Below are 12,234 nucleotides of genomic sequence, written 5' to 3' on the forward strand. Positions count from 1 at the left end.
TAAAATCACATAATTCCCACCTTCTGCTTCCATATATTGAGTTCACAAGAGCCATCGTTTCATTTACAAACAAAATGTTTGTAAGACTATTTCCACTGTTCTTAGGAGGGAAGCAGGTGACAGAACAAACTTCAAGGAGATGAAAAAGGATACATCATCCACCGAGATAAAAGCTGCAAAATGCCATCAAGGCGAACGTTTCTGGGTTTTCTCCAAGCACAAAACTGACCCGCTATTTTCATTGCTTTTCAGGGCCATTTATCTCAGCAGACACAAGGACCCATCAAAGAAGTAACACAGCTGCTTGATGGATGAGAATTTGCAGGTGCAGCAGGAATCTGCTGCCTGAGGACTGAATGAATCAGCAGCAGAGCAAACTGCTGGAACAAGAAGGGACTAATGAACAGGAGGCAAAAGATGTGGCCACCCAAGATGTAGAAGAAATCCAAGCTACTTCTGTACCTATTTTTCTGCTATTGCAGCTGCATCCACTGGACAGTTCAAGGCACTAATAGTGCCTAGGGTGGCTGATGCAGTCTCAGAGGGAAAGAGCACGTAGAGTTCAAAGAATTCTGCTATACAGCATGACACTTAAAAAGCTATTTTGTGAAGTGCCATCTTCCCTAGCACCATCCTGCTGCTCAAACCTTTCTTTGCCAAGTTCTGTAATGTTGAATTAGGATTTCAGGACCTAGGACTTTGAAAGGGTAGGCTAGGACTCCAGAATCAACTGTACTACAGACATCCCATATTAATGATTTTTTTGCCAATCTTGCCCAAGGATTGCATCATAGGGTGACAGTTCCCTCTTCAGTTTGCAAAATTCTTGAATATTTTAGAGATAGATACATGGAATAGCTGTGTGGTTACTATTGTTTGCATCCCCAGGACAGTTTTGGAAGCCTGATAATTGTTTTATCATTGTTACATCACTGATATTAATACTTACTACCTGGCTACACCACAGTGGTGATCCCCTTCCTAGTGTTCATTGCTGTACCATTGTCAGTTTCAGTCTGCCACTGTTAGTCGTGAGTCACTGAAGCACAATTCTGACTCATTTGGTAAAAGATTGTCCGTACTATGGTTCTTTATTAGGATTTGATTGTACTGTGGATTCCAGGGATTCAAACCTTATATTTCCTTTTCCTGCTGGAGATACAGCCTTTCTGTGACACAGGTTGCTGGAGTTATGTAGACATCACATATATTGCAGTTACTGTCAATGACTCCTAATAACTTGTATAGATAGAACTGTACTGTCACGTCTTACTATTTTCACTTGTTAGCAGCTTTAAGGATTAGATGAGCTCATGATGGTGCTAAATAGGTTGTATATTTATGTGGACTGATCAACAGAGATTTCTAAATAAATCTGCAGTTTCTGTGAGCTGAACTTGCCCTGTATGAGCCAGGAGATCGACCCATGCCAGCAGTTCCAAGCAGTGTGCTGTGTTGTTCCTATGCATAAACCAAAGCATCAGTCTGGAAATGCCCAGCTCTCTGTGCAAGAGAGCAGTCCTAGCTGCTGTGACAAGACAAGCACGCCCCTGCTTTCTGTTGCAGTGTAAGAAGTGTAAGTCTTTCTGTCATCTGCTAGTCTTTGGAACCTGTGTGGAGCAGTAGCTGATGACCTCTGTGCTGGCCGTGCTATGGGGGAGGATGTAGCCACCTCATCAGGGCACATCACTTGTGCTTCTGAACCTGGCCAAGAGGAAACCTCAGTGGTGTTGTCAATGACAATTGAATAAATGCCCATTGTTTTCCCACAGCAGTGCTTTACTGAAGTCTGTCATGTCACAAGACCAGGTCCTTCAGTCTGTGCCTTTCTCCCTGTCCCTTCTGATTGCATATAACTGAGTCATCTTCCTTTGCCCTGATGGCAGAAGAGACCAGAAGAGTTTTCCTTTAGATTATTGCCTCACGGTGCTGTGGTTGGGAAGCTGCCTTGAGATGTCAGGAAGGTTTCAGTTTCTCTCTTCAAACAAACTAGAGTGAATGGCATTGAAGACATCTTCTGACCGCTTAAGACACATGCCTTAGCTGTTGTACCTGCCCTAAAAACATATGGGGCATTTGCAGTTTTCTTTTTGTGAAAAACTCTACAAAAAAACCGACTCTGAAAATGCCTACCAAATCAGGTACCACAAGTGAGGTAGGAGTCAGAAACACCAGATTTGAAAATTCTTGTATTGACCCAGGGCTCCAAGCAACTGAACAGCATCAAGACTTTGCGGTTTTTGCTTGTGGCTGCCTGCAGAAACTTAACATGCTAACAAGGTTAGGTTCTGAATGGAGTTATTTATTTAGCATCTTACTGGCACCTGAAAGTAAGACTTCAGTCACTTAGGATGGATTTCTGATCTGTCTTTCCAACATCCACAGAGTACATAGCTGTGTCTGACTGCCAGTGCAGACTTGCTTTTGTATTCACTGCAAAGAAACAGGCACATTTAGGGCATGGTTCACCTGACCTACTTTACACATCTATGTGAAACTCATCATTATTTATTGTTTAAATCCTTGCAGTTCTGCAAATGTACTGCCTACTGGTTCTTCAAAATTCCTTGTGAACAATCTTTCTGTTACAATAGACATAATGGTTCAATTTGAAGGCTGTCAATAACATATTCATGTTCTTCTGGTAGAGCAAAACCTCTCTTTTTGTTGAAATCGCTTGTTATAATTCTGATTTCCTGATTTTCTGCAGGACTGACACTGAGGCTGCTTGTGTTGTTGGAAGTTCTGACCTGACTGTGGGTGTTGTCTTCTTTTGCTGCAGACAAACTCCGCAGGAGCATGCCTAACCTCGCTCGGATGCCAAGCACCCCCACCATCAGCAGTACTGCTGGCTTTGCTGGTTCTCCTGTCACTGTGAGGAATAGTCAGAGCTTTGACTCCAATTTACACAGTAATGGGATTTCAAGGATGCAGTCGTGTAGTAAGTACCTGTGTTCTTTGGCTGAGCACAAGAGATGGATGGAGAAAGTGGTAGAACACACATCCTGGTCACTGATCCTTTGTTCAATGAAAAATTAAAAGCAAATGGTTCTTTTGCACCAGATTTTAATAATCCTCAGGATTTTCAAGGTTTCTGTTTTGGAAAGCAAATTCTGCCAGTGTTGTTACTAAAAATTTCTTCACTTCTTTTTTCTTTGCCCATTTATCTAGTGCCAGCATTAAAACAGAAATAATAATTATGGTAGTAATAATAAGTTGTAGTATTGTAGAAACACCAAAAATGCAATTAATTCCTGTAAGCTCACATTTTTAGTTTTGATACTACACTTGAAAACTGGTTTTCTTGATAATTTATACAATGCTGGTTGTACAGTACACTGTCTTAAAATGCATGACCACTCTCCTACTGAAGTTGAACCACTTTCTTCTGAGGAAATGCAGTAAAAGGAGGGTTATATTCTCAAGTATAATATACATGTTGAGTGGGGGAATTAAAATTTCTCTGTAATTGGTTTCATTTAGGTAACTTCTTCATGGGAGGGGGTGAAGGGAGAATAGATCTAGTAGATTAATTATTAATGTAGAATGTGATCAAGATATAGATCAAGATCCAAACCCATGTTTTCTAGCACATTGGTGGAGATTCTTGAGTGGAAATGGGAGAAGTGGATTTCACTGAATACAGGCAGAAGCCTGTGGAAAAAGTGGAAAAAATAAATAATTTGGGAAGAAGGGATTTAACTTATGTTCACCATTTGCTGTGAGATTTTGGAGGGAGAGGTTGGGAAAAACTTCTCCTCTGGGTGTTTTCTTTTAAAATTGAGCACGAAGTTACAAATGTCTTCAAAACAATTAAATTGATTATTTTCTGGAAAATATTGTTGACTGATGGGTTATTTTGTTGTATTTTTTCCTGCTTGAATATGAGAATGGAAATAGTTCAGGTTCCCACATGGATTTTTATGGTGGATTTGTGCACTGAGAGTTTAATTTTGTTTATTATTTTAGAAATACATATTTCTTTGTGTGTTCATGCTCTTACATATGTGTGTGTATAAAATGCCATCTTTTTAAATACTTTTTAAAAAACAAATTTTTAGTAAGTGGCGGTGCTGGGGTGTTTTAGGAGCTGTGTTGTGATAAGAGTTCCATAACAATATATTGCCTGTATAGTTTAATTGAATCACTCCCCCGCAATTTTTTCTGTGCCTTTAAATGGTTTAAAGATGTCCTTTTTTCAAAGACTTGAAAAAGGATTGCTCTAAATGTAGTGTCTTAATTTATATGCTGCAGGCTGTTGACAGTAGACTCGGAAAGTGATGCCTGCCAAATATACACCAGAGGGCAGGATTGGGTAGAAAAATCTATATATGAAGCTTCTGGAGCTCATAGCCTTGATTTAAAATGATGGTTTACATAACATCAGCTGTGGAATATGTTGGTACATCCAAGACCTTTTATAGCCTTTTTTATTGTTTTTCTGCATAAAGCTTAAACTTCTGTAATGCTTCATAATGCTTTAATGCAATGTTGCTTGAACAAGATGTGGTTGTTGCATGCCACCTCACAGAAATCAAAATCACCTAACAGTGACTAATTTATACCTTCAGCAGTTTCTCCTGTTTAATGCTCTAAGTGTGTAGGTGGATTTAGAGTGCTTATAATGGCTAATTTAATCTCTTTGAGGGGAGAAAGAAGGATGAATATGGACTCCCATATGAATATGGGGGTTTTTTTCAGGATGGGGGTGGAACAGGATATTTTAGTTCAGTGCAGTGGTACTGAATACAGTATTGGATTCAAGGGGTTTTTCAGCAGTTTGTAAGCAGCAAGTAAATTGTATAATGGTTCAGATCTATCTAGAAATGAGCATTACTACCTGGTCTTATTTGTTGCATACTGACCTTGTTGCTTTGTTTTCTACCACTCTTCACAGTTCCGTCACCAGGACAGCTTCAACACCGAGTTCAGAGTGTGGGACATTTTCCAGTGTCTGTCAGACAGCCTCTCAAAGCTACTGCCTATGTAAGCCCAACTGTACAAGGGAGTAGTAACAGTAGCAGTATTCCAGTGTCCAGCAACTCACAGCTGTACTCCAACACTGGGATCCCAATGCCAAACAAGACTGCTGGTCAAGGCATCGTAGGGCGCAGTGCTCTTCCAAGACCATCACTGGCTGTCAATGGGAGTGGCATTCCCAGAAGTAAAATTGCACAGCCAGTTCGAAGGTGAGAGTTAAAAAGGCCTCAGTCTCTGTGTGGGTGGCTTAGGCTTAGGCTTAAATTGTGGAATTTTTTTACCTTCTGAATATGGAACTATAAAACATAAGCTTCTCTCTTCCAGTGCTGAGTCACTGAATGGGTGAAGATTGCTTGCCAGAAATAGTGATGGACAATGCATGCTGGTAGCCCCTGTAAACTCTGATAAATGGATAGTGTGTAATCACATTTGAATAGGAATGGATTGCCACCTGTCACTAAGAAATCCAAGCAAACACAAACCTCATATCATTAACTAATGTGGCTTGCCTTCTCCCTGACTTGTGCCTACTGCTATTTCAGTGTCATGGCATGAGCTAATCTTAGAGTGCTCGCATAGAAAGAGCTGCATCCCTGTTGTTGTAAATGGCAGTAGTCTGTAAAGATGCAGGTTGTACTATTACAGCATTGTGAAGAAGGAAATACCCTGTATAATACAGTCATGGGTTGAACCATGACTTCAAATTTCAATTCCAGCTGGGAGACAGTAAGCACACAGGGAATCCAGGGATATCACATAGTTGCAATAAACTGTACTGTTAAGCAAATGCAAATTTTTTGCATGCAGAAAAAAAAAGAATTAATCTTCAAATTAATTATTTTTAGGTCAAGCAATAACATAGTCTTGATGAATGAAAGATGTGTTTTAATCACCTTATCATAGCTGGGACTTAAATGCTTAGCTGCATGTTCTGTAATTAATAGGAATTAAGTCTTCTCAAGGAAAAATTTCTCTCAATTTGTGTTAACTCCTCCAACTATTTCTTTGCCTTGCCCACATCCTCCTCTTGTGAGGGTGTGCTGTGTGACCACTTCATTTTCTGTTGGATGAACTGTCACTGTTTAGCTCTCATCATTTTTGTGCTTTTCACTACATAGGAGCTAGATCCAGAATAAGTTCAATTGTTCATATTCTCTCTTCGGTTGAGTTACTTGGGGATTACACTGATGTGACTAACAACAGATTTTGACCAACTGTGGTGAAACTTTGATAAAGAGCCGTCAGGTTTCTTCTTTGATGAAGACTCTACCATGAGATTTCTATTATAACCTTCTTTGCTCTCAGCAGGAAGCTCTCTCAGTTAGACTTCTTTATAGCTGAGGGTTTTCTTTCCTTTTTTCTTTTTCCTTTCCTCTACTTCATGTTCTTCTGCAGAGCTCTTAAATCTTTCATAGCAACATGCGAGGAAGCCTTTCTGGGTCATGAAGACCAGTCCCTTGCTATTTTGTAACTTCTCAAACAACAGACAATATTAAAGAAAAACAAAATTAAGATGTTTCAGTGGGAGACTGAGACAGTGTTCTCTCAACACTGTTTTTATTAGAAGCTGATTCAAATCAGTAACAAAGCTATTTATAGTCCAGGAAGTCTGGGCTCCTGTCTCCTTTCCTTCAAATGTGCCTTAGCAGCATCCTGTGTTGCCATAGAGCCAAACCAGTGATGGTTGAAGATGGATGGCCTTTGCACTGGGGGAGTGTGAAGTTCACAGGACTTGAAAGGCACAGGTAGACTGGATGTCAGCCCGCAGATCCTCAACACCCTCGTTCAGTTTTATAGATTCATTTGGAAAAACACAAGTGGTTTCAGTTTGTACAGGCTTTCCTTGAAAGGAATTCAGTTGTCCGTTTTTTCACTGTGGTATTTTCTAATTAATGGCATTTCTGATTATCGCTTTAAGAGTCTTCTTTCAAACTTAAATAGTGTTTGTAGTCATGACTTGATTAAAAATAAAACAGGTCTTCTGTTTTTTTCAATAAATCAGATGTTTAGGGAGAAGTGCACACTCAGAGCAAATCTGTCTTCCTACCTTTGGCCAGACTGATAAGTAGCCAAGTTACTGGTATTTTAGATACTTAAAATGGGTTCTTAGACACATTATCTTGGAGTGGCTTTACGGAACTTTAGTATTTACTGCATAGAACAAAACACTGAATGAGGGAGTGCTTTTAATAATTTGTACTAAAAATTATAATAGCTGAGATAAATAAATAAATATTGACTGCTTTTCTCCTTACCATCAGCGATTCAAGCAGTGTAAAGAAATTGTGATAGTGTAATCCATCTCTTCTTAGCTTTAGAATTCAGACAGCACCTTTTTTTTTCCCTCTTGTTGAGTGGATCCACACAACCTTCATCCCTTTCCAGCTCCCCAGCAATAAGCCCCAGTTGTGGGGCTTCTTGCACACCCCACCTTCCAGTTCTGTGTTTTAACCTTATGCAGTGTGAAGGGCGGTGGGGGCAGCTGCCCTTAGGGCAGGGTGAGCAGGGAGATGAGTGGGACAGCTGGGTTGCCCTGCAGTACCCAGCCTACAGCAGCACTGGTAATGAGCACAGTCAGCCAACACTTCCAGTTTCCAGACAAGGCCACAGTGATGAGACAGGTTCCTGCTAAAGCCAGAACGTCAAGTCAGCAGCTCAGGGTCTGGATCATGCCAGATACCAGGCACGAGTGTGGCAGGAATGTAAGCATACCTGCAAAGCCAGGGCTTGCTTATTCATGCTGTCTTGTACTGGGGCCAGTTGCTGCTATCCATCTGGTGATGTGAAAGTAGAAATGCACTATGGCTCCTCCAAAACTGTTGTCTCCAACAACATGATGTCATACTCACAGCTTGTGCTTGTTTGAAATAGATTTCATTGCTGGCACGGTTTTCTGTCAATGCCCTGTAGCAGACTTTCACCTCTAGATACATAGCAGTATTCTTACAACTATTTTTAAGTTAGCTAATTATTCTTTTTTCTTTTTTTTTGCCGTCTTTGGTTTGGGTTTTTTTTGAAGATTATTAAACATACTTTCATTATTAAACATACTTTCTTTTTTCTCTGGAAACGAAAGCAGCAGTTGCAGAAAACAGCGGAGGCAGATTATGTTCTTAGTCTCAAGTAACTGGATTTACATCAAAGATAAATGATGCTGCACCAAAGTGGAGCTGCACAAAAGCATCTTGGCTGAATCTAACCAAGTGTTTTTACTTAGGTGCAGTGTTTTTACTACTAGAAAAACAGTTGTAGTAGAGAGTTGAAGCTGCTCTGTTGACTGACTTACTGACTGCCTGCTTTACAAGATATTCCCTGCCTTTGTACTGCAAAAAGCATTTGGAAGGGAGAGGAGGCATCAGTAACTTATAACAAAAGCAGAGTAGTGTGAAAAAAAGGCTTGAGGTCTGCTTTTATGTGAAATAGAATGCACTTTTTTCCGTAAATTGGGGTGTGACATAATTATGGCTGTGGCAAATTAGGTACAGAGCCTGCTCTGTTACCAGTAGTCAGATCAAGTCAGGTGGTTGTTTTTCCTTTTTTTATTTTTATTTTAAATAGTTGCCTCAGTAGTACCTGGAGGGTTTGGAAGATGGTCAGGAAGTGGTTTGGAAGTCCTCCTCGAAGAGTAAGAGATGCAGCCCAGGTGTGAGGGTGGTGACCTAAGGGATGATGAGTTCCCATCAGGAGTTGCCGTGCTGGAACTGGTGGCCCTAGAAACACATTATCACATGTCTTGTGACAGATAAATGAGGGTCTGGAGCTGAAATTTGTGGAGTTTTCCAGCTGATAAAATTCTTTGCTGCTTGCACAGTATTTTTATAAACTGCTGGTTCTTCATGAGCATGCTGAGTATAATAGATTTTTGGAAGTGTTTCCCATTAGCTCTCTGCTGCCCATAGTGACAAAAACATGTTTTTACTATCTTTAGCACTGAAAACCCAAATCTATCCATTTAGAGGCATCTCATTCATGACTACAGTTATTCACTCAATTCCTTTTTACAAATTTTTCATGCTCTTCTCATTGGAAGTGGCTTTAATTTCACCATAGATCTTTTGTATGTGCATTAATATGTAGCCAGAAATGCACTAGAGGGATTGTCTCTAAAGCCTCAAAGCCATTGTTACTGCAGAAGTAAATGATGTCTTTTACCTTGATCTTTCACAGGAAATATGACCTCCTTTTCCTTTTTTTTTCCCCCCGTTGTCATTTGGTTAATACAGTTTCCTTCAGCCTCCAAAGCCACTGTCATCACTGAGCACGATACGGGATGGGAACTGGAGAGACGGCTGCTATTGATGGAGGATGTCCCTCGACAGTGGAGAACACATAATGTGGATTGCATTACCCAGCTGGCTGGGTAACAATGATTTGGAAAAGGAGGGTCATACAGTATTATTTTCCCCAGGATCTTAATGTGTAACCATCTAAAACTCCATGTCATTTTTAAAAAATGAACATCTTGTCAAATACTAAATATTGCACTTAATCAGTTACCTGAACGGCTGCATTGTTATCAAACTAACAATGGCAGTGTTGGCATTTGGAGCTGAAGAAAGTATTATACGTGTGCAAAATACAAGAATATTTCCTTGGAACAAACTAGGAGATTTTGCTTTTGGGCAGCTTTGCCATACTGAAGTTCTGAGATAATTTATTTGGTGTAAAGGCATCACACATTTTATTTTGAATTTCGGGGTACTTAAGTATGTGCTTGAATTTTTTTTCTAGTGTTTTCAGTACATTTTATTTTGTATACTTAAGTTCATTTAAATTTGCCTGAACCTTGAACTACAAAGAGATAATTTAACTTTTTCTGTGCCATAAAAAATATTTTTGGGGTAATGTACTTTTTTAGTGCTAGAAACATATCTTACAAAATCTTACCAATTGGCAATACAAAGCAGTATATTTATGTTGCAGAAGCACAAAAAAAAGGTAGCATTCACTGGAAATTGCCATCCAGCTGGGTCAGCATGGTTTTGTTGGTCTATCACCATTTGTTGAATTGTTAATTTATTGTCATAGTGTTTTGTATTTAAATGGCAGCATAAATCACATTGCACTTACAAAGGTACAGTGATCTCTAAAACTAATGTTGATTTTCAGTACTTTATTACAAAGAATAAAATTGTAATGTTTTATTAACAGTTGCTTATGGAAAATGAGTTTTAATGCAAATAAATCTTTTTGATAGATCTTTTACAAAATCCAGTTGCACTAATCAATGCTTTCTTATAATGGCATATGACTTAATATTTGATTACAACTGTGTATACTGCTGTTTTGGAATGTTTCAGGAAATAAAGAATCTATTTCAGCAATAATGCTCTTCTTCAGTGTGCAGTGTAAGCATTCTGAGAATTTAGCTACTCACAACTACTTACCTCCATAAGTTTTTACTTAACTTTTATAAAGATTATGCTGGATTATTGCAAATAGTAACTGAGTTACCTAAAAAAATACCTTTTTTTAAATTTCTTTAGGAAGCCATGGTATGGCTAGAAGACAAATATGTATTATTTTCAAATCAATCTTACTATGATCTTAGGAGAGTTTTTCAATTTAATGTTTAGAGCATGCAAGTATGACTTGCAGTGGGAAACAGAGATTGTGTACCTTTCACTGTGGCTATGAATTTGCTCTCAGTTTTGCTCCACAGTTGCTTGAGGACCTGCTTTTCTGAAAAGGGCAAGCTAAAATAAAAAGCAGAGGGGAAATACTTAGTGGTGAGTAAAACTTCCATTACACTGAGAAGTGACATATACTAGTGCAGTAGGATCTCTGCACAGCATAGCATTGTTTAATAGAAATAAACAGTTAATTTTTCACAGTGAAGTTCTTTTAATACAGTTAAAATCCTTTTTTTTTTCTTTTCCAAAAGAACAGAACTGTTGAAGAAGATATCAAGAATGATCAAAAAAGAAATTAACCTGACACAGGTAAGCATTTAAGCAGGAGTGTGCCAAACTCACAAAAAAAAAGTGAATAAAATGAAATGAAAAATTCAACAAACTCATTGTTTGTTAGATGCTTTAATTGGAAGAAATTACTTTTAGTTAAAGCAGTCAGCAGTTTGTGTACAATCTGTGATTGTGGTGGGGTTCAGAGGCAGCTTGGGGGTGCTTTACCTTTTGCCTGTGGGGAGTTCTGCAGCTCTCATGGCTTCTGGTGCTAGGGATATCCAGCATGATCTTCATAAAAGATGGATGAAGTCTCATGGCAGTGATCAGTTTCTCATTGATGACAGTCCTGGTCTGAACTATCTCTTCAATTTGTTCCCTGGTGCCAGGACTTTACCCCTGTTCCTACATTATCTGGGACACCCCAGCACCACATTACTTTCAGTTTTTGAAATAGGTTGCAGCTGTTGGATTTAATACTGAGTTGTACACAAGAGGGCAGTATATACTTTGAAAATATTTTCTTTTTGGTAGCTAAAGCTGGTCTGTTTTCCAGGCTCTGAATATTATGAGCTCTTTGAGAAGATCCAGTTGTTTTTCCCTTTTAATTACCCTGTTCCCTTGTAACACATCGTGTCAGGATTTGCTAACCTTACAGCTTTTCTGTTCCAAGTGTTTTTGTCAAGTATCTGTCACACTGGATGCCATCAAGCTCTAGAAGGAAACCCAAGGTGTGAGCACCTGAATGTAAGAATCAAGAGAATCACAGTAGTTTCAGCCACGGGCTGTGGTACTGCTGCTGTTTGCTGGTGGAGCTGGCTGTTTCCCCTCTAATTTGCATCACTCAGCCAGGGTTTGCACAGTGTCACAGACTTCACCACAAGTCTCAGTGGGAGCAAACTGAGTGGAATATGCAGAACAAAGTCACTTCTGTCAGGCTCAGTTGTGTGAGAGGCAAAATCTCCAGGACAATGGAAAACACAATTATCTTTAAAGATAAAGACTCAAACTTACTTTTTGCAAGGCAAAAAATAATTTGTAAGTGTAAGGGAGCTTTTCCTTCTCTTTGATTCTTCTCTCTTGGTCCGTGAATGCAAATCCTGCTCCCATATCCTTGTTGCTGCATCCCAACAACGACATATCTCTTTCAGTCCTAACTGTACTCTTGGCCTCACCTCTTGAGCTACTGGGTGAGTCATGACCTTCTTTGTAAAGGTCTTTTCCCCTCTCTCTTTAGTCAATGGTAATAAACCCCCTGTGTTTCCAGTCTTTGAGCCCCATAATCTGGGGCATTGTCTTTGATTTTTCCACAAGGTAATAGTCTGGTTAAGCCGAAGTCCTGCATTGAAGA

General features: G+C 39.4%; 1 protein-coding gene across 1 annotated transcript in view; it reads left to right on the forward strand.

Annotated features, from left to right (window-relative positions):
* SLAIN1 (SLAIN motif family member 1) overlaps positions 1-10,275 on the forward strand; it is a 49,352-nt gene extending 39,077 nt beyond the window's left edge. Inside the window, exons 6-8 of the mRNA XM_050972446.1 lie at positions 2,783-2,941; positions 4,898-5,189; positions 9,204-10,275. Of these exons, the coding sequence (XP_050828403.1) occupies positions 2,783-2,941; positions 4,898-5,189; positions 9,204-9,279 (527 nt within the window). The 3' untranslated portion in view covers positions 9,280-10,275. The remainder of the gene's footprint in view (positions 1-2,782; positions 2,942-4,897; positions 5,190-9,203) is intronic.
* The last annotated feature ends 1,959 nt before the right edge of the window (positions 10,276-12,234 follow it).

This window comes from Serinus canaria, chromosome 1 (assembly GCF_022539315.1).
Source record: "Serinus canaria isolate serCan28SL12 chromosome 1, serCan2020, whole genome shotgun sequence".
Taxonomy (NCBI): domain Eukaryota; kingdom Metazoa; phylum Chordata; class Aves; order Passeriformes; family Fringillidae; genus Serinus; species Serinus canaria.